This window comes from Melanotaenia boesemani, chromosome 1 (assembly GCF_017639745.1).
Source record: "Melanotaenia boesemani isolate fMelBoe1 chromosome 1, fMelBoe1.pri, whole genome shotgun sequence".
NCBI lineage: Eukaryota > Metazoa > Chordata > Actinopteri > Atheriniformes > Melanotaeniidae > Melanotaenia > Melanotaenia boesemani.
Window position 1 is genome coordinate 30,147,237 of NC_055682.1, and position 21,449 is coordinate 30,168,685.

The window sequence follows — 21,449 nt, forward strand, 5'->3', positions numbered from 1 at the left end:
ATTGGGCTTCATGAGCATTCTGTAAACCCAGCATATCTATTTATTCCAACAACCCCCAGGAGACTTCAGTTTAATCATTGGCCTCTGTGTGGTTGTCAAACCACTGCGGGCTAATCAGTTCCTCCCACAGGGAAACAAAGCAAAGGCGCTGCTGGTTCCGGTACTTGACCTGAGCTAATCTGTAGGCAAGGTGAACCCTCACCTTGGCATGCACATGCTTAACCGTCCACCCCCCCCCCCCCCCCCACCCCCAACATGTTAATGATGGGCAAGAGCCCCGATGATTGTCCTGTTACAGATTGTTAGAGACAACTGGTGCAAACTACCCCAGCCTGGATTGAAAGGCCTGTATCAGCAACAGCTCAACAACACAGCAAGATGCATGCATGTTTGTGTGTGTTACAACCTCTACCTCAGGGTGGGAACAGAAGGAAGGTGACACATTGTGCCTCTCCAGCATATAAATGGAGCCTTCTAGCCGCTGGCTCTACAGCATGACAGTTTAGTAAGTTTCTTCCCCCTGAACGTGCAACCCTTCCCAAGGTCACAACTTGCCTGGAGCTCATTTCTATACTAAGGCAGCATCCTACTCATTTGTCACTTACCATCCAATTCAACATGGCAACTCGATGGGGACTTTGTGGAGCAGGGAAGATCAGTCATGACTTCAGTGTGGCCATCAAGACGCTGCCCGCTGAAAATCATCAGGTACCTGAGGCAAATGTTCTCCAAATTGTCATTATCACAAACAAAATAACTCTTATTTTGGACTGAGCTAAAGTGTGTGTGTTGTTTCCTCTTTTGGTACAGATAGTAGCCATTGCATCCAGGAGCATGGAGCATGCTAAAGGTTTTGCCAAGAAACATAATATTCCTAAAGCTTATGGCAGCTATGAAGAGCTGGCTAATGACCCAGACATTGGTGAGTTAAGAGCCCAGAAACTGGCTGCACAGGCAGACATTTTGGTGTTTTGATGTCACTGTCTGAAGATGAAGATGAAACACCTGTGTCCTCACAGATATTGTGTACCTGGGGGTGCTGCACACAGAGCACTGGCGAGTTGGTCTGCTGTTCCTCGAGGCTGGAAAGAATGTGCTGTGTGAGAAACCCTTTGCTATGAACTCCAGACAGGTGAAAGACCTTGTTGCAGCAGCCAAGAAAAACAATGTTTTCCTGATGGAGGTAAGGTAGACCTTTGCCCAAGACAGACTTGCTGACAGACAGTAGGGGTGATTTCAGTAGCAGCTTGTGTGCTATCATAATGTGAAATGCTGAAACGGTGCTTTGTGGTCAATATTGGAAATAATTGCATACTCAAAAGTGTATTTTCCAATGCTGCTAATATTTTGAGCTCAGTTGATCTATTTTAAAGATGAAAGTACAATTCCTCTATCTACATTAGCATCACAGCGTTTCCACAATGACATGCAAACATATTATAGAATAGAAATAGAATAGAATAGAAATACTTTATTAATCCCTTTGGAGAGTCCTCTGGGAAATTTGGGTTTCATTATTGGGTTTCATATTCATCATGTTGTTGAAGGAGCTATTTTGCATGTGATTCACAGAGGCTTTGTTGTATATTTTCCTTTTAGTTGAAGTCTTATCAAATCTAAATGTTAACCATCTCTGTGCTCCACTGAAAAAAGTTTAAACTTTGAAGGCTGAAGTATTTCACCTTTTGGTTTCTGGATGTTGATTAAGTGTTATTGGTCAGTCTCTCATTTAGTGATGAAATGATGAAACTACAAGACTAAAGAAGTAACAGAGTAAAATAAATTAATTATTTGAGACAAACAACAACTCCTGCTTCCAAAGGTTAAAATTATACTTTTTTAAGTTAATTTGCTTTCAAAGTAATATTGAGGAATGTGGCATGTTGGATAGTCGAATGCTTCAGCTAATCAAAACTTTTTTATTAATAATTTTTAAAAAGGTATTTATTTGTATAGCTGTTTCCAAACTTGGTGGTATTGTGGTATTTAGAAAAGGGACATGAATATTATCTGTGATTTTTGGAGGTGGCCTAATAAATTCTGTCAGGCAAAAAAAGTGATTGTGCGCTACACGCATGTCAGAACTCTGAGGTGAACTCTAAACTCTGCCCTAGTCTCAGGTGGATGTATTGGCGATGCGTGAGAATATGAGAGCAGTCACGTTTAAAACAGACATACCTATTTATGTACATAAAGGGAGCATAAATAACCTTTTATGGAATTAACTGCTTTTAAAGCTATTTTAAGTTGTGATCCACTCAACTTTTTGGCAATTCACCCTAAGCACAACTAGGCAAATATTTCAATTCTGCAAACTGTAGTTTAATAACCGTTCACACATCATACTTACAGCATCATGAGGGCTCCTGTGGCTGATATTTATTGTAAAGAAATTATAGTTTTTATGAAGTTCTAAGCCATCTCTGAGCAATATATAATACGTGTTTTCTGAGCTATACAAATGTTGTTGTGGGTAGCTGCTGGGGTTGCTGCAAAATTGCAGAAATTAATTGCAGAAAATTGTTATGAATCTACTCATTTGTAGCCCAGGAGGCTCATAGGAAGCTGTGGTGTGCTCGCTTTACTCATGGTTCATTGTGTTAGTCTGCCACAGTGTCAAATAAGTGAAGAGCTGCAGTAATAAACTGCTGCTCAGGTGAAACTTCACTATAAACTGTTTACTGTTGTAGTAATGTGATGCTGTCTGCTCTGGCCCTCCCAGGCCATCTGGTCCCGCTGCTTCCCTGCGTACACTGAGGTGCGCAGGCTGCTGGCAGAGCAGACAGTAGGGGAGGTGAAGCTAGTGAAGGCCTACTTTGGCTCCCCTCAGCTCCACATCCCTCGCTCAGTGGAAAAGGAGCTGGGTGGAGGGGCTCTGCTGGATATCGGAGTCTACTGCCTGCAGTTTGTGCTGATGGTGTTTAATGGCGAGAGGCCGGAGTCCATCCAGGCCACAGGGGTGCTGCTTGACTCGGGTATAGCACACAGAGTCATGTAACAGACGTACGATGCAGATTACTATCATTAACCACACAGCATGACTCAGTAATCACAAACTGAGGCTCACCGTTAAAAAAAATCAGGACTGAAGTGTCCTCAGTGTGACACAGGAGAAACTTTCAGAGAAATTCACTCATAAATGAACTCAAACGTAAACACCTCAGGGCAGAATATCTTCACACAGAAAATCCAAGACTTATTATTAAAATGTCAGACTAATCCAAATCCCCCTCAGAGAATACAGTAATACTAGCAGGAGAATATGTAACTGCATGCCTCACAAAAAGATATCCTGCAATGTAAGGCCGTCACACTGTGCATGATATAAGCATTTCCTTGCCTTTATGTCAACTTAATGAGTATCTGAAAAACATTTTTTTTATTAAAAAAAAATCCTCTTACTAAGGCTGGATAGAGCTGAACTGAAATAACCAAGGCAATCTGATGCACCATTTTTATGCATTTATTCAATTATTTGCTGTTTTCTTATTTTGCAGTTACTTTAAGTTTCAAATATTTGGCAGGAGTGGACGAGTCAGTGGTTGTTGTGATGAAATTCTCCAGGAAGAGGATGGCTTTCTGTTCCTTTTCAATTGCTGCTCGGCTTCCAAATGATGCTGTCATCAGTGGTACCATGGGGTCCATTAAAGTATGTTACACCAGTGCTGTACAGGAACATGTTACCTATTTAAGGAATGATGGAAAAACTAAACTGATCAAACTGAATGAGGATAAACTTTGCATTTAATTAAATTAATGTAACTACAATTGATGATTTGTGAGTCAAGAGACTGCATTTACTTTAAAATTCACCTTATTTTTGCCCCTCAGGTCCTTGGCCCCATGCACTGCCCTACCACACTGGTGGTGAATGACAAAGAAACCGAGTATCCTCTTCCTGAACCGTGCCTCCCTCTGAATTTCACCAACAGCACTGGGCTTCGCTATGAGGCAGAGGAAGTGAGGCAGTGCCTCCTTAAAGGTAGGCCACGATATAAGGAAAGTTGTGTATTTGTCTTCAAAGAGATTAAATGATTTTGAACAGCTCGAACCACCGTTTCAAAGGTGAGGTCAGTTTGAAAGGAAGAGACTGCAATTTGGGTCTTCTAATGATGTTTTAGACGAATAGTTGAACACTTCAGATTGAGTCGGAATTGGCGCTGCTATCAGTCCTTGAAGTGTCCTCTGTAATATGTATTATTACAGGCTTGTTGTTTGTGCTTCTTATAATAATTTGCATAATCTTTTCATCCCTGCTTTACCACACTGTATGCCTCATTATGAATATGTACATAATTTAACTGTGGTTGTGCTCAGATGTCTGTCCCTCTTTCTGATTTTCCTGTTTAACTCCTCTGCTTCTGCAGGACTTAAGGAGAGCCCACGGATGCCTCTGGCCGACTCTGTCATACTGACAGACATCATGGATGAAATCAGGAAGCAGGTGGGAGTCGTCTTCATCCAGGATAGCCAGTAACATCACTCCAAAGCAGAGCACTTGACCTACAGTAAACCTACTCAGATGGAACGGAGGGAGCTGCTTAAGGGAAAAGCTTTGAATCACTGGAATAAGCAGATCATGCATGCCATCGTGGGACAAAGCCTGAGCAGATGCAATAGCTATCAGGAGCAATTCTGACTGGGATTTACCATTTAATTAACAATCAGTAGATTATCAGAACATGTAGGGGTAACTGAGGGTGTTTCATTTAGAGATTTTGCTCCACTTGCATTATTTTTTTATTCATCTAGATATGCTCTTGATGATACCAAACCTTATTATTCAACTATACTGAATATAACAACTAATTTTAGATTACACAGACTGAGAGGTTTGGACAAAAACATGCCGTAAGCCATGATAAATCACATTATAAACAAATGAAGCAACCATGTTGTGTATCACTGTCCTGTAATGAAGTCCTAGACCTTTAAAGACAAATCCAGCTGTCACTGTACAGTGTGTGATTGATGAATCCAATGAAGGACTGATTGTGAAAGCCGTGTATCATTTCATAAAGCAACAGCTGGATAGAAGAAGAGACTCCGAGTGGCACATTGGAATGAAGGTGTTCTGTCATGTCTGACCCTTGAAGCAGTGTACAAATAGATTCAAAAATAGGTTGCAGTGTCTGCTTTTCAAGGTTAGGACAAAGGAAGGCTTCTGTGAGTCAGCAAAGAGCACGGCTCATTTAATACTTGCTCTCAACCTTTTGGACTAACAGGACATTAAAACTGGAGGATGTTTCACTGATGCATCCCATGAATACAAAGTGAAACATTTCAATCCAGTAATGCCATTTTGCCCCTTTTTCATTTTGCTTGATTGAAGAAGAATTCTTTCCATGCTACCATAGTGCCATATTGATCTGCATTTAAAAAAACCACTCAGCTTCAAAGTGGACATGGACAAATGTCACTCTTAAAATGTTCATTTACTACATGATGATTTAACCTGCTGGTACCAAGCGGTTTTATAATAAGTAACTAAAAGTATTCATTAAAATGGTCTAAAACATATTTCTAGCATTCAGTTTGTCAACATAGATTTTTTCTAATAAAAATAGAGATTGTCTAATTATAGTATGTAATTGCATATTGCAATTTAATTGCATATCTAATTCATTCATTCAGTCATTCTCTGTACCACTTAGTCCATAAGCTGGAGCCTATTCCAGCATTTAACAGGGGAAAGGCAGGGTGCACCGTGGACAGGTCACCAGCATATCTAATTCAGTACAGTTACATAAATGAAACTAGCAAGAATTTCTATAATAACTCTACCAAGCTTCAGTGTATTTATTGAGGTTTCAGCAAGATAAATGCTGAAAACCTTGCATTTTCAACTGCAATTTCAAATTGAGTTCAACTGCAAGATATGTGCAGTTGAAAATTATTATCACCTGTTATCTTAAAAGGGCATGCAAATACAAAGGACTATTGTAGCACATATATAAAATGTGCAGTCATTGTACCACATTAAACCCTGCAGAACTTGTGAAATTCTCTGGGCATCTTGTGCTTCACATCTAGCCAGACAACTGGTCCTAATAAGTCAAAGCTGTAGGAATTCTTCTAGCACAGCATGGTTTCATGGATGAGTTTTAGACAGGATCCCAACATATACAGCTAGATAACATGGGTGAAAAAAGAAAAATAAGCTTCTGGTTTAGTGAAAACTCAAATGGTCCAGAGCAAAATCTAGAGTTAAAAATGTATTTACAAAATATGAGTCATATATGAAGAGGAAGACAGACCTATGGTGGTTGGGGAAAAGGGCTATAAAATGGAGAAAAATGTAGTCCACAAAAGAGAGAGTCCAAAAAAAATGAATGAGAGTTCATAACCAAAAGACACTGAAGACCATGACAGTGAACCCACAATGGATCGTCAAACCATAGAAAAAACAAGCTGAAGGCTAATGACACAATTAACATTGGCTTCAGGTGTATTGTCTGCTGTATGCCCACTCTTTTGGGTTTGATGCTACAAGGTCTACAGAACAGTTCTGGAATAATTTGACTATTTCAAGATATGTGTATCTAATTCGTGTTGTCCACATGGGACCACTGTTATTTTTATTATTTGTAAAAACATTATTTGCAGACATAGGCCCATACAACACAAGCCTACAACCTACACACAACATACAGAATAAACTGGATGAAAAGAAGATATATATATATATATATATATATATATATATATATATATATATATATATATATATATATATATATATATATATATATATATTAGTGCTCAGTAGAAGACATACAAATTATTATTATTATTATTATTATTATTATTATTATTATTATTATTATTATCATTATTATTATTATTATTATTACCAGTATGCTTGATGCACTGCAATGCATGAAGACAAAGAACATGGGGCGTCACACAGTTAAAGTTAATGCTCTGTCTCCCCCTAGCGGCAGAGAGCCGCTATTGCTGATGAATTCAAAGTCAGCTGTGACAGCTAACCAGTCTGCTTAAGACACATGATCCAACATGGCAACCAGGTGGGGGATTTGCAGCGCGGGGAAGATCAGTCATGATTTCACTGTGGCTCTGAAAACTCTTTCTCCTGGAGACCATCAGGTATTTCTGTTTGCAGCAGGAACAGACACTAACTGACCTGGTGATTCAGGATTTACTGAGGCGCTTTCATCTTTTCTGGCAGAATGTTCACTTGCATGTTCTTTCCGCGGATTATAAGTTTGGTTAAAATCCGTTTCTATTAATGTTTTAAAGACACAGATGTTGACTTGCAGGCAGCTGGTAAATAAAGCAAACAAATGAGATGAGCCACCTTGCTAACTAACTGCACGTCGACATTTCTTCAGTCCAGAAATCATTTACATTGTTACCGTAAATCATGCAGTACAAGACCTTTATATTTATATTATTATTTTATTTATTTTAATTTTATTTTATGTCGGAACACATTTGAATTCAACGCTCTGAAACACGCTTCACTACTTTGGAAATACAGCTTGAAGCCTATCGAGGATTGGACAGACTCATGTTTAGTATGCATGCATGTGACCTGCTGGAAATGACAGCTTAGTAAGAGGAAATTGCATTTCCAAGTACAGTTTAAAGCTTTTATATCGGTTGTTAAAAAGTTTTACCTAATTAGAGGTGGGGTACTTTAAATAATCTGTATTTACAGGTTGTGGCTGTGGCTGCTCGCAAGTTGGAGGATGCTCAGGAGTTTGCCAGAAACCACAGCATCTCTCAAGCATATGGTAGCTATGAGGAGCTGGCCAGAGACCCAGACATAGGTCAGTGTCTGCCAGGGGTTGTGGCCTGGTTTGTTTGGCCTTTACTATTTCTGCTTTGCACACCAGATACAAAATGCTTGCTGCTGTTGCTTAGAGCTGAGACCATACTCAGTGGACCAAACTTCTCTTCAAAATCCATTAACTTCTTTTTAATTTGACCAGCAGTTATTTCCATTTCTTGTTGATATTTCAGTCTAAGATGTTCACACAGACTGAATAATCCCTCCTTTAATATTCTCTCTGCTCTGTGCCTTCATGTGTGTGCAGATGTGGTGTATGTTGGGGTTATCCACCCGTACCATCTGAAGGCCTGTCTACTTTTTACGAATGCCAAGAAGAACGTGCTGTGTGAGAAGCCGCTGGCCATGAACACCAAGGAGGTGAAAGAGATCCTGGACTCTGCCAAGAGGAATGACGTCTTTCTCATGGAGGTGAACATGGAGCCAACCCGATAGAAGAAATGATCATGACTAAATAAATCCTTCCCTGCTCTGTACATGATCACCTTTTAAACAAATCTTGGATGTGTGAGACACACGAAGCATCCATGTAAACATCAGTTACACACCCTTTAGGAAAAATACAGCTTGTTCTAAGCTGATGAGGTGTGAGTTATCACATACAAAACCTAGCCTACAGAGACTCGATCATCTCTTTTAAAAAGCAGCTGAAAACCCATCTTTTCTTACTTTTATGTTTTTCATTTTCTTGTTTCTTGTATTTCTTTGTTAAGTGTTTTGTAATTTTTATTTTGAAAGGTGCTGTACGCATAAAGCTTACTACAACATCTTCAATGTAATAAAAAAAAAAAAAAAAACTCTATCTTTTTTCCTCCAGGCTGTCTGGACTCGCTTCTTCCCCGTCTCTGTGGAGATCAGACGGCTGCTGGCTCAGGGAGAGCTGGGGGAGGTGAAGATGGTCAGATCAGAGTTCGGTGTGCCGCTGATGCACGTATCGAGAGCAGTGCAGAAGGAACTGGGCGGAGGAGCATTACTGGATCTTGGCATTTACTGCCTGCAGGTCATATTCATGGTGTACAACGGAGAGAAGCCAGAGAGCATCCAAGCCACTGGAGTCTGCCTGGACTCTGGTAATTAACTGACAGAATCATTCAAATTCATTTGTACATTATAAGCTGTGTCACTTCACATGCTAACAACATCCACCTGAATCAGCTTTAGTGCCACTTGGACATCTACTTGTGTGAAGTGAACTTGGTGTTTAACCACCAGTCTTTCTGTTCATCATTTCTATGTCACCTAGTTCAATTCAGGGTCACGGGGGCTGGAGCCTATCCCAGCAATTAGCAAGCAAAAAGTAGATTACACCCTGGAGTCCAGCCCAGTCTCTCTCTTCTCTTCTACAAATACTTCACCTCTCAGCTCTGTAACTTTTGTGTAGAGTAAAGGTTAAACCTCAGCAATAATTAAAGTTTTACTTCTTTTATTGCGTCAGTAACATCATGTATTTTAGTTTCAGTTGCATACACTAGTCACAAAAAGTTATTGATATTTGAGTTTTTGAAAGTCAGAATGTACCTAAAACACTATTACCTACACGTTTGAATGCACACATAAAGCTGCTCAATGTTTAAATATGTATTGCACAACATCCTGTTTTCTAACAAGGTGAATAACCACAAAAAGACATCCAAAACAACGGTCTACACCATGAATCAATCACTAAATGTTCTGGTTCAATAACAACTTGTACTTTGAACAGTCCTCTTCCTCAAACTGTTCACATTCAGACTAAGATGACACCTAAAATGACAAGTTATTGACATTTTTTATGTTGCTGTATACCTACCGCTGTTGTTAGCTTATCTTTTAATAAATTGTATGAAATGGAGGAATTACCACGCATTATTTTACTTAGAGTCTCCACATTCATGATACAATCAGTGTAGCGTGAAGCTTTTATATTTTCTGCAAATTCCAGAAAAGCTGAATATCCCAAACTTTTTGGTGTATTGGTATGTAATTGCAGGAGTGGATGAGACTGTGACTGTGACTCTGAAGTTCTCTAAGAACAGGATGGCAGTGTTGACTTGCTCATCGGGGGTACAGCTACCCAACGATGTCATTATTTCAGGAACAAAGGGCACAATCAAGGTAAGTCATCAAAGGAAGATGGCTAAACTCAGACGAAAAGCAAAATCTTCTGGTTTGCCCCATTAATTAATTTATGAGGGAACCTAGAGGGTAAAATGCATTTGTACCAGCAAAAATCTACATATGTGATATGACTCCTGTGTTTATTCTTTAGGTTCCAAGCCCTATGTGGTGTCCCACATCACTAGTGGTGAACGGGAAGGAGACCCAGTACCCAGTGCCAGAACCTTATTTGCCTCTCAACTTTATTAACAGCACAGGGATGCGATACGAAGCAGAGGAGGTCCGACAGTGTTTACTCAAAGGTACTGCGGTATTCAGCATGTTTGTATCCATATTAGTTGACAGATGGTTAATGTAGCTGAAACTAAAAGTTAATGGATGGTTCTTCTATCCATTCCTCAGCCAAGTAAATGCTTATGTGATAGAGGAACAAAGGGACAGGAGGCGTAGAATAAACAGAGCTGCATGATTGTGTTAATGGGTGAATGATAAACTTGCTGTAAAGCACTTTGTTGAACTTAGTCAAGGTTAAAAGTTGCCGTATAATTACAGACCATGTGGTGAGATCTTAAAGAGAAGCTGACTCATCAGTATGATTTTGCTTGCAGGGCTGAAGGAGAGTGCGGTGATGTCCCACACTGACTCTCTTCTGCTGGCTGAAGTGGAGGATGAGATTCGCAGGCAGATAGGAGTGGTGTACAGCCAGGACTGCCTGTAAATGTTTAACACGAACACACATTGGGATAAAGGAGAAGCTGTTCATTATGAATAATATCTGTCTTGTTGCTCCAGAAAGACTTTATGGAAAAGCTAATTCTAAGAATATAAAAAGGAAATGAGAAGCTTTTGGAAGATAACATTATTCACACATTCATGGCTAACCCTTTAATAATGTCAGATTGACATGCATTTGTATGAAATCATATTTTTCTATATTGTACATGAAAGCAACACCTTCAGCCGGCAAATGTTAATGAACTTTTATGTACAACTCTAGCACTTTGTCTAAAAGTACACTGGTGATTTTTTGATAATCTGCCAAATATATTTTCTGAAATGTAAAGTCTCCTTTTTTTTACTGCAAGCTCCACTTCCTGTTTAGATCATGTAGCACCAAACACAACCCTGAAATCATGATTAATCAAACAAGATAGGTTTGGAAAGTCAGTCTGAATGGGAGCACATCTCTCTTATTAAGTCTTGTTAGGTAACTACGACTACTGTTAGATAGTTAGATAGCTTAGTGAATCATCTAAGCATCACAAAAACCCTTTTACGTGTAGTCACAGTTCTTACACTTTAGTCAAACCTGCCAGAATTTTGTCACTCACATGGGCAGCTACGGTCACTTTGAAAGGGAAAAAAACTTGATGTCATCATTAGTAATCTTTAAAACAACAACAACAAAAAAACAAAACACCTTTTTGATTTCAGTCATGCAGATTTTAATTTTCCATATCATGGAGGTGCAACCTTCTTATCAGTCTGAAGGAAAGTATTGATGATGTCTATTTCATCCTCTGTAATGGTATTTTGTTGCATAGATATTCATTAATGTGTTCTGTATATATGGCTGTGTATTTAAATTTATTCTTTGGTTTAGTTGGTCAAAAAACAAAACAATGAAAAATTGACGTCGCAGTCTGTCGCCGCCTTGTGGCAGAAATTGGTCATTGCAGCTAAGTGACGTCCATTCTGCCCAGCATGGCGACCAGGTGGGGAATCTGCAGCGCTGGGAAGATCAGTCATGACTTCACTGTGGCTTTGAAAACTCTTCCTGCCGAACACCACCAGGTATTTCTGTTTGCAGCAGCTCACACGTTCAGCCTGTGGTTTAAGGGCAATCCCTCTTCTCAGGATCTATTCGAACTTTTTCCTCTGTGTTGACGGGTTTTCGGTATTTTGTGCTAATTATATCTTGAGTTGTTTATCATTTAAATAAATGTGCTGTTAAGATGTTATGTCTTTCACAAATGTCTTTCCATGTCTTTCACAAAATAAACGATTGTGTAACTTTCACTTTGTCAACACAAGGGTCAACATTTACCGTAAGTTACAGGTTAAACGAGAATCCTAAAATTCCCCATGACCCAATTTTATTTTAACAATTTTTATTGAATCTTTTTTTTTTTTTTTTTTTTTTTGCATTTAAGCAAACGACTATTAAGAATACACTTTTTTGTATTTAAACGTGATGACATCAAGTGGATGACGAGAGTAGATTTATAGGTATATAAGGTTATTTACTGTTATGAAGAAAGTTTCCATTTAGATTAATTATTTTAAGACCTTGGATAAAACAGTCTGAAATGTGACAGTGATGAGCCCCTAGTAAGGTAGGATAGAACTAACTATATTTTATCCGTGACTCTTTTTACAGATTGTGGCCGTGGCCGCTCGTAAGTTGGAGGATGCTCAGGAGTTTGCCAAAAAGCACAGCATCTCCCGAGCATACGGCAGCTATGAGGAGCTGGCCAAAGACCCTGATATAGGTCAGTGTCTGCCAGAGGTTGTTGATTTGTTTCCTTTTTATTGTCACTGCGCACCAGGTGTACAATATTTAGTGCTGTACTCAGAGATTAAATTTTACGTCATGCTGAATTTGAAAGTTCGTGACAGTACAAATAGAAAAATACTGAAGCGCGTATAGATTGTTTGGAAGAATTATGGTTAAAAAAAAGTCTCATTCCTCTAAAATCATGGCAGTCTGGGATATGTTTGCAGAGTATCTAAACCAATCACAAAACTTATAAAACTATTTCTTTGTGACAGATAAGTCCGAAGTGGAGATGCTTGGTCATAATGTACAGAACCACATTTAGCCAAAAACCAAACACAGTATATCAACACAAACACTTCATACCATCTGTCAAGCATGGTGGTGGAGGGGTGATGATTTGGGCTTGTTTGGCAGCTACAGAATCTGGACATTTTGCAGTAATTGAGTTGACCATGAACTCCTTTGGATACCAAAAATAATCCCCTCTCCTTCAATATTCTCTCTGCTCTGTGCCTTCATGTGTGTGCAGATGTGGTGTATGTTGGGGTTATCAACCCGTACCATCTGAAGGCCTGTCTGCTTTTTACGAATGCCAAGAAGAACGTGCTGTGTGAGAAGCCGCTGGCCATGAACACCAAGGAGGTGAAAGAGATCCTGGACTCTGCCAAGAGGAATGACGTCTTCCTCATGGAGGTGAACATGGAGCCAACCTGATAGAAGAAGGAGGATTTTTCTTTACTGACTGTACTTCTCCCGTGTTCACTTGAAAAATCTGCCTATATTCAGGTTGATGGAGTTTTTAGTTGATCAAGTACAGCACAGAATTTACACACAAAAAAACCTAGAAAAAGTCATTATTTTATCTTTTAATAAATGTCTGAAAGAATCAATTGTGTCACCATGCTAATGAATTTTGCACCTATACAGTTTTGGCCATGATACATAATTTATTTTGATCAACTTCCAAATTTAGGAAGAATAACTCACATAAAATCAGACATCTATTACTTAAGTTACCAAGTTTATCAGCATTTCTGATTCTTTCCATGTTTCCAAAGAACAGTTTTGAATAATATTGTTGTTAATTTATTTACTTTTAAATTATAATATGCAAATGTATAAACTGTCAAACCTTCATAAAAAAACTTATTTTTCAATGATTTCATTCATAACAGAACAACATGTCTGCAATGTAACTATGAAAAAAAAAATGCTGTCATTTTTCTCCAGGCTGTCTGGACTCGCTTCTTCCCAGTCTCTGTGGAGATCAGACGGCTGCTGGCTCAGGGGGAGCTGGGGGAGGTGAAGATGGTCAGATCAGACTTTGGTATGCCCCTGTTAGATGTACCGAAACTAGTGGAGAAGGAGCTGGGTGGAGGAGCATTACTAAGTATCGGCATGTACTGCCTGCAGCTGGTATTCATGGTGTACGATGGAGAGAAGCCAGAGAGCATCCAAGCCACCGGGGTTTGTCTAGAAACAGGTAATAAATTAACGGGGGTGTTAAATTTGATGATAAAAGATTAAATAAAAAACATTTGATTTAAAATCATTAGCTATGGGTTTGTCCACATCTTTATCAATATACTTAAAATGTTAATACCTTGTCTCTCTAGACATCTAAGTAAAACAGTATGTGTCCCTCTGAACCAGATTAATATGATTTAATCAAATGTTATTTCTTATTGTAGGCGTGGATGAGACCGGTGCTGTTGTTCTTAAGTTCTCCAGGAACAGAATGGCGGTTTTTACTTTTTCTTCAGCTGTGGAGCTGCCCAACGATGCCGTTATTGTGGGAACGAAGGGAACTGTCAGGGTAAGTCAGAAAAAGAGACGTGTTCATGTTGCTACTGTTGTAAAAAAAAAAAAAAAATCTTTATATGTTTTATGTTTTTTGTTTGTTTGCTTTAGTTCCCTGGCCGGATGTGGTGTCCCACATCATTTGTGGTAAATGGGAAGGAGACCCAGTACCCACTACCAGAACCATATTTGCCTCTTAACTTCATTAACAGCACAGGGATGCGTTATGAAGCAGAGGAAGTCCGACAGTGTTTACTCAAGGGTATATCAGAAACACGTGATAATCTTAGTGGCATCAGAAATGATTCCTTCACTGTAAACAGACTCATCGGTGTGGTTTTCCTTGCAGGGCTGAAGGAGAGTGCGGTGATGTCCCACGCCGACTCTCTTCTGCTGGCTGAGGTGGAGGATGAGATTCGCAGACAGATGGGGGTGGTGTACAGCCAGGACTGCCTGTAAATGTATAACATGAACCCACACTGTTATGAAGGAAAAGTTTATCATATGCTAGAGTAAGAAACATCTTTTTTTTAATGTTGACATAGTACTAAAGCTTATTCGTTGTTCTCTTAAAGATCCTTGACAAAGCTGCTTTGTGCAAAACATGTTTCTTAACAATATGCAGTGCTACTTTGTGTATTTCCAATATAACAAAACATTTGTATTTGTAAGCTGTGAAGATCATCATGAGCTCATTGGATTTCTTGTGTAACTAATATTCAGCCACTGAAGTTTTTATCATTTATTAAACAATATTTTTAACAAAACTGCCTAAAGCATCAAGTTTGTTTATAACGTCTCACAAGACAGATGCTTATCTCATCATCATTCACCTGAAAATGTCTTTAAAGACTCAGTCAATGGTAATATTGAATGTAATGATATCTGGAGTGCAACACTAACACATAGGCAAGGCAAGGCAAATTTATTTGTATAGCACATTTCATGTACAAGACAATTCAAAGTGCTTTACATAAAACATTTCAGCAGGGTGCAGAAAGCAATAATAAAGGAAATAAAACAGATAAAATGCAAGAAATAAAATTTCAATGTGGGGAAAGACAATAAAATAATAAATTACATTAAAATGATTAAAAGCAAGATAAGTTAAAAAAAAAAAAAAAGTTACCGTGCAGATTTCATGCATAGGCGCATGAGAAAAGAAATGTTTTTTACCTGGATTTAAAAATGTCTACATTTGGGGAAAGTTTAATCTCCACTGGCAGTTTGTTCCATTTGTTTGCAGCATAACAGCTAAATGCTGCTTCTCCATGTTTAGTCTGGACTCTGGTCTGGACTAGTTGACCAGAGTCTTTGGATCTAAGAGCTCTGCTAGGTTTATATTCTCTGAACATATCACAGATGTATTCTGGGCCTAAACCATTCTGGGATTTGTAAACAAGCAGAATGGTTTTAAAATCTATTCTGTGACTGACTGGAAGCCAGTGTAAAGATTTCAAAACTGGTGTGATGTGTTCAGATCTCTTAGTCCTGGTTAAAACTCTAGCAGCAGTGTTTTGGATGAGCTGCAGATGTTTAATGCTCTTTTTAGGAAGTCCTGTTAAAAGACCAGTACAGTAATCCAGCCTACTGGAGATGAATGCATGGATGAGTTTCTCTTGGTCTTTCTGGGAGACTAAACTTTTAATTCTGTTGATGTTTCTGAGCTGGTAAAAAGCTGTCTTAGTGACAGCTTTGATGTGGCTGCTGAAAGTCAGATCTGAGTCTATCAACACTCCAAGGTTACGAACTTGGTCGTTGATTTTAAGAGCCCGAGTCTCCAGGTGTTTACCAATGCTGACCCTCTTCTATTTGCTACCAAACAGAATAATCTCAGTTTTGTCTTCATTTAATTGTAGAAAATTCTCCTTCATCCAGGTGTTTATTTGCTCCAGACACTGACACATTAAGTCTATTGGACTGCAGTCATCTAGTGACAGAGACACATAAAGTTGTGTATCATCTGCATAACTTTGATAATTAATGCTATAGTTCTGTAATATTTTACCCAAAGGGAGCATATACAAGTTGAACAGAAGAGGTCCAAGGACTGACCCCTGGGAGACTCCACAAGTCATGGCCACTCGCTCGGATTCATAGCTGCCGATCGTAACAAAATAACTCCGGCCTTCTAAATATGACCTGAACCAGTTAAGGACCGCTCCAGAAAGTCACTGAAACAGTGAAACTTTGGCATATAATGGAGGACACTTCAGACCAACAGCACTACAGAGGGAGGTGTTTGGGTGTGGAGGTGGAGCTGACACTGTGTGGCATCCTATGATTTAGCATACCAGCAATTTGCTTGTTAGAGGAGTTGGTGGGAATTGAATCAAATCAGTAAAATACTCTAAAGCTGAAGATGTTCTATCAAGGTTGCCTAGAGTCACTACTTACCAACCCAACACATGAACTAGATCATGCATGCACACAGACCTGCATGCATATATCCATTGACTTTTTAGTGTGAATAAACACAGCAGCATCTTGTCAGGTTGAAGACTAATATGGTTAAAATGTTAAAGGAATATGCAATAAAACAATTTGTAACAAAGACAGTAATTGTCTCTATTTTTTTAGTCAGATATAAGTCTGTAGATAAAAACTGTTATTTGGGCGGAAAGAGCTGGAGAATGTTGCCTGAAGCGCCAAGACAGATGAAGGATTTTTAGATTAAAGTAAACCCAGAAAACACTTGTTACAAACCACTGATGTTAGCTGCACCTTTATAAAATGTTTAGGTACCAATTAACCAAGTGTTTATAGAATAATTAAAATAACAAAACTAATGGATTTCACGATTTTTCAAGATCATCATACGTATAGACTTCTGAAAGCAATGGCAGATAATATTAAATAATAAAAATTTAAAACAATAAGACTAATAATGATAATAATAATAATAATAATAATAATAATAATAATGTACGAAACTAATGCTTTGGTGCCACCTTGTGGTGGAGCACAGTCACTGCTGCTGTCTGCTGTCCAACATGGCAACCAGGTGGGGAATCTGCAGCGCGGGGAAGATCAGTCATGACTTTATTGTGGCTCTTAAAACTCTTCCTGCTGAAGAGCACCAGGTATCTCTGTTTGCAGAAGCTCTGACACAAATTTACTCTGTTTCTTAAAATGTAAGACGTCTTTGCAGGACTTACTAAACTTCCGGGTTGATTGGTTCTCGTTTTTTTTTTATTGATTATGTCACTTAAACATTTTAATGTTTCATGTTGCTGAGATGACGCCCATGACTTTGACCTGATTAATCCATGAGTCGTGCTGATTAAGTTTATGTTATCTGCATGGTTCAGTCTGCTCTTTGTCAACAAAAAGAGCTGCACTTTTACCGTAAATTACAGACTAAATGGGAATTTATAAATACTGTCATTTCATTAATTGTTTGCGAGGGAGTAAGAGTGGCACTGAGACACGATTGAGAGTAAACTTGATTTATGAGGGGCCGTTTGAGACATTATTCAGAATTACCCTCTCACAGACACATGTGAAATTTAAGTCATTCACACATTATACTGAAACCTCTCATATATAATACTGAAATCATTCACACATTATAGTAAAACCTCTTATACACTATACTGAAACTGCCTCTTATATACTATACTGAAATTTCCTCTCATATACTATACTGAAATGCTCTTTCAGTATAGTGTATTGTGTTGTACAGCACAGTTTTTTCTTTGTGTGTGTGAGAGATGACATTTAGTGGACATGACAAAAATTCCACTATTGGGGGAAAAAGAAAAAAAAAAAAAAAACCTAACAATACCAAGGGAAGTTACATTTTATGCTGAATTTTCTAAATAGCTGCCAGGGAGAAGTAAATCATAGGTGCACAAGATGGGAAAACAATTAGCCCTGAAGGGGAGGATTACTGGGAATGCCTCGGGATCCCTCCGGATGAGCTGGTGAATGTGGCCGGGGAGAGGGAAGTCTGGGATTCCCTGTTTAGGCAGCTGCCCCCGCGACCCGACTCCGGATAAGCGGTAGAAAATGGATGGATGGGAAGGAGTACTTTAAATTATCCGTGACTCTGTTTATAGGTTGTGGCTGTGGCTGCTCGCAAGTTGGAGGATGCTCAGGAGTTAGCCAGAAAGCACAACATTCCCCGAGGATACGGCAGCTACGAAGAGCTGGCCAAAGACCCTGACATGGGTCAGTGTCTACCAGAGGGTGTCTGTCACATCTTTTGGCATTTACTAGTTTTGCTTTATGCACTAGATGTAAAGTGTTTGCTGCTGTGACTTGTCAGAACTTTACAACTCACTTCACTAACTGCACCAACACTGATCAGTTTAGTAAGAGCTACAGTCCTTTTCATTTCTTGATCATATTTTTTATTTCTTGATGATATTTTTTATTTATTTTCACAGACTGAATGCTCCCCTCTCCTTCAATATTCTCTCTGCTCTGCGCCTTCATGTGTGTGCAGATGTGGTGTATGTTGGGGTTATCCACCCGTACCATCTGAAGGCCTGTCTGCTTCTTACGAATGCCAAGAAGAACGTGCTGTGCGAGAAGCCGCTGGCCATGAACACCAAGGAGGTGAAAGAGATCCTGGACTCTGCCAAGAGGAATGACGTCTTTCTCATGGAGGTGAACATGGAGCCAACCAGTAGAACTAATCTAAGTGTTCAGGATGATGAGAGTGTTTAGTCAAACAGCATGAAGCTATTTTTTTTCTGTTAGAAATGTTCATATATTTTCAGCTGTTAAAAAGAACAGCACAGCTAAAACATGGGTATGAAAAAAACTCTGCTATCCTTTTTCTCCAGGCTGTCTGGACTCGATTTTTCCCAGTCTCTGTGGAGATCAGACGGCTGCTGGTTCAGGGGGAGCTGGGTGAAGTAAAGTTGGTCAGATCAGACTTTGGTGTACCGGTGACACATGTACCAAGATTAGTGGAGAAGGAGCTGGGTGGTGGAGCATTACTAAGTATCGGCATGTACTGCTTGCAGCTGGTATTCATGGTGTACAATGGAGAGAAGCCAGAGAGCATCCAAGCCACTGGGGTTTGTCTAGAAACAGGTAATAATTTAACAGGGTGGGTGAGTTTCAGTGATATATGGGAAGTATAGAAACTTCTTTTGTCTGATTGCACTTACATGGAACTGTTGGAATAATTGTGGACATTATTTTTGACATAGAAGATCTAAAGGCAAAATTATCCATATATCCCCACAGTAAAGGATTGAAATCCGTCCTTAACTTTTGAAATTATGTTGCTAACAGACAACTCAACGCCACCCAATACGATACCTCCGTCTTGGTGCAGGTAACCAGACATACCTGCAGAAAGGTACATGGAGAGAGACAAAGCTCAAACTACAGAGAGAGAAGCTCTGGTAGTTTATGCATTGATTTCACTGATTTAATTTAATCTAGTTTAACCAGGAAATATAAACTCTTAAGCTTTATTATTTTTTTTCCCAAGATTCTCCAAGTGTGGAGAGTTTCAGGTCATCACACTGTGGACACACTGTCCACAATATAAACATGTAGGTCACGTATAAATAAAATGTAAAACATTATTTTACCATCATCACTTCAGTTATTGCAGGGTAAATAGAGGCAGGAGTGTCAGATGCCAGGAATATTTGCCCTTAATATATTTAAAGTTTACTTGTAGCTTCCCAGCTTCGCATTTCATTGGTTCCTTACAGGACATGCAAATGATGTGAAAACCTGGAAAGTTTTTGTCTCAAATTGTGTTGTTTCTTTGTCATTATTAGTTTCTGATTATAGATTGATGAGGGGAAACAATTTTTGGTGCCAGGTCCACCAGTAATGGCGGAAGCTAAAATAATGAAGCTGCTGTGATTGCCCGTCTCACCACCATCAGTCATTCCCACAATCTAGAGCTTGTAAAGTTTTTGTCTGTTTTAATCCCAGTAGGATACCTGTTATTTGTTAACTTAATTCATCAAATACAAATGATCCATTTTTTGTTATTTTAGGAGTGGATGAGACTGTGGTTGTCACTCTGAAGTTCTCCAAGAACAGACTAGCAGTGTTTACTTACTCTTCAAGTATACAGCTGCCAAACGATGCCATTATTGTGGGAACAAATGGCACAGTCAGGGTAAGCCATTAAGACAAGATTGTTATCAAGTCCAAATGACCTGAAACTGACATTGTGTGAAAAGATTTCCCTTGTACCATATTTTCCCCCTTTGTTTAGATCCCACCGCGGATGTGGTGCCCCACATCATTAGTGGTGAATGGGAAGGAGACCCAGTATCCAGTGCCAGAACCCTGTTTTTCTCTCAACTTCAGTAACAGCACAGGAATGCGTTATGAAGCAGAGGAGGTCCGACAGTGTCTAAGCAAAGGTAGTGTGATATCAAATGTATTTTAAACTTTATCCAGTATATGCACCTAACTTTGGACAATAATCAGTGCTTTTAGGATTTTCATATGGTTACCAGTTATCTGACTGGTTGTGCACACTTTCACCACTAGGAAGCAGCAGAAATGGAACTTTTGCTGTTAATGCAAACGGATTCAGTTTGATTTTCCTGGCAGGGCTGAAGGAGAGTGCAGTCATGTCCCACGCTGACTCGCTTCTGCTGGCTGAGGTGGAAGACGAGATCCGCAGGCAGTTGGGGGTGGTGTACATTCAGGATGGCCAGTAAATGTTTAACATGAACACACACTTTGATAAAGGAAGTAGTGTGTCAGGGAGAACTTCATTTTGATTCAATGTTTTTATTTATTTTTTTTATTCAATAGTTTTTGGCAAACTACTGTTTATGATTTCTTTAAAGACTAGATTTACACTGTAGTAACAGCGATGATATGCACCGGCACTTTGGGAAAATGAATACTATTAAAAAAAATTGCATTCCTCTGTAAGCATGGAAGAGCAGTCTTGTAAGAATTTAGAAGGTGTCAAGATCACAAGTTGATCATTCTGCTTTAAGCCTTGACACTGAGGAAACAAGCTATGTCCTTTTAAAATGCCAAATTTATCAGTTATCACACCTAAACAATCCATCATGTCAAGAGAATGACAAAAGCCAATAAAGGGAAAAATGTGTCATCTTGAAATAAAGATCAACTTGTGATCTCAAGATTAGTTTCTTCTAAACATGGCCTCCTGGCTTCCATAGAAACATGAGCTCTGGATGCTTTTGGACCAACTACACACTGAATACTGTAAAATATTTGATCATTTATAAAATAAAACATCTGCTGAATTGTCAAGTCTATTAATTTTTC

At 39.0% G+C, this 21,449-nt stretch overlaps 4 protein-coding genes across 4 annotated transcripts; all 4 read left to right on the top strand.

Annotated features, from left to right (window-relative positions):
- The first annotated feature begins 519 nt into the window (after positions 1 to 519).
- Positions 520 to 4,936, top strand: dhdh.1 (dihydrodiol dehydrogenase, tandem duplicate 1). Its single transcript, XM_041995708.1, has 7 exons — positions 520 to 708; positions 811 to 922; positions 1,020 to 1,183; positions 2,723 to 2,975; positions 3,525 to 3,649; positions 3,832 to 3,982; positions 4,368 to 4,936. Exons 1-7 carry the CDS (start codon positions 619 to 621, stop codon positions 4,475 to 4,477), a joined length of 1,005 nt encoding a protein of 334 aa, XP_041851642.1. The 5' UTR covers positions 520 to 618; the 3' UTR covers positions 4,478 to 4,936.
- Positions 4,937 to 6,970: 2,034 nt separating this feature from the next.
- On the top strand, positions 6,971 to 10,968 carry LOC121646455 (trans-1,2-dihydrobenzene-1,2-diol dehydrogenase-like). The gene is made up of 7 exons (XM_041995461.1): positions 6,971 to 7,107; positions 7,682 to 7,793; positions 8,061 to 8,224; positions 8,631 to 8,883; positions 9,783 to 9,907; positions 10,062 to 10,212; positions 10,519 to 10,968. The coding sequence occupies exons 1-7, from the start codon at positions 7,018 to 7,020 to the stop codon at positions 10,626 to 10,628; spliced, it is 1,005 nt and encodes a 334-aa protein (XP_041851395.1). The 5' UTR covers positions 6,971 to 7,017; the 3' UTR covers positions 10,629 to 10,968.
- Positions 10,969 to 11,594: 626 nt separating this feature from the next.
- Positions 11,595 to 14,977, top strand: LOC121646377 (trans-1,2-dihydrobenzene-1,2-diol dehydrogenase-like). The gene is made up of 7 exons (XM_041995344.1): positions 11,595 to 11,704; positions 12,291 to 12,402; positions 12,940 to 13,103; positions 13,641 to 13,893; positions 14,102 to 14,226; positions 14,322 to 14,472; positions 14,560 to 14,977. The coding sequence occupies exons 1-7, from the start codon at positions 11,615 to 11,617 to the stop codon at positions 14,667 to 14,669; spliced, it is 1,005 nt and encodes a 334-aa protein (XP_041851278.1). The 5' UTR covers positions 11,595 to 11,614; the 3' UTR covers positions 14,670 to 14,977.
- A 2,217-nt stretch (positions 14,978 to 17,194) lies between these two features.
- LOC121646519 (trans-1,2-dihydrobenzene-1,2-diol dehydrogenase-like) lies at positions 17,195 to 21,434 on the top strand. Its single transcript, XM_041995592.1, has 7 exons — positions 17,195 to 17,293; positions 18,272 to 18,383; positions 18,661 to 18,824; positions 19,004 to 19,256; positions 20,186 to 20,310; positions 20,410 to 20,560; positions 20,754 to 21,434. Exons 1-7 carry the CDS (start codon positions 17,204 to 17,206, stop codon positions 20,861 to 20,863), a joined length of 1,005 nt encoding a protein of 334 aa, XP_041851526.1. The 5' UTR covers positions 17,195 to 17,203; the 3' UTR covers positions 20,864 to 21,434.
- Positions 21,435 to 21,449: the final 15 nt, after the last annotated feature.

What these genes read in the sequence shown, in the direction of transcription:
- LOC121646519 (XM_041995592.1), top strand. Translation starts at nt 17,204, where the DNA reads ATGGCAACCAGGTGGGGAATCTGCAGCGCGGGGAAGATCAGTCATGAC. An exon ending in GGCCAAAGACCCTGACATGG is followed by an intron (nt 18,384 to 18,660) that starts GTCAGTGTCTAC and finishes ATGTGTGTGCAG; the next exon opens with ATGTGGTGTATGTTGGGGTT. An exon ending in TGGGGTTTGTCTAGAAACAG is followed by an intron (nt 19,257 to 20,185) that starts GTAATAATTTAA and finishes TTGTTATTTTAG; the next exon opens with GAGTGGATGAGACTGTGGTT.
- LOC121646377 (XM_041995344.1), top strand. Translation starts at nt 11,615, where the DNA reads ATGGCGACCAGGTGGGGAATCTGCAGCGCTGGGAAGATCAGTCATGAC. An exon ending in GGCCAAAGACCCTGATATAG is followed by an intron (nt 12,403 to 12,939) that starts GTCAGTGTCTGC and finishes ATGTGTGTGCAG; the next exon opens with ATGTGGTGTATGTTGGGGTT. An exon ending in ATGACGTCTTCCTCATGGAG is followed by an intron (nt 13,104 to 13,640) that starts GTGAACATGGAG and finishes ATTTTTCTCCAG; the next exon opens with GCTGTCTGGACTCGCTTCTT.
- dhdh.1 (XM_041995708.1), top strand. Translation starts at nt 619, where the DNA reads ATGGCAACTCGATGGGGACTTTGTGGAGCAGGGAAGATCAGTCATGAC. An exon ending in ACAATGTTTTCCTGATGGAG is followed by an intron (nt 1,184 to 2,722) that starts GTAAGGTAGACC and finishes TGGCCCTCCCAG; the next exon opens with GCCATCTGGTCCCGCTGCTT. An exon ending in GAGGCAGTGCCTCCTTAAAG is followed by an intron (nt 3,983 to 4,367) that starts GTAGGCCACGAT and finishes CTGCTTCTGCAG; the next exon opens with GACTTAAGGAGAGCCCACGG.
- LOC121646455 (XM_041995461.1), top strand. Translation starts at nt 7,018, where the DNA reads ATGGCAACCAGGTGGGGGATTTGCAGCGCGGGGAAGATCAGTCATGAT. An exon ending in ATGACGTCTTTCTCATGGAG is followed by an intron (nt 8,225 to 8,630) that starts GTGAACATGGAG and finishes TTTTTCCTCCAG; the next exon opens with GCTGTCTGGACTCGCTTCTT. An exon ending in CCGACAGTGTTTACTCAAAG is followed by an intron (nt 10,213 to 10,518) that starts GTACTGCGGTAT and finishes TTTTGCTTGCAG; the next exon opens with GGCTGAAGGAGAGTGCGGTG.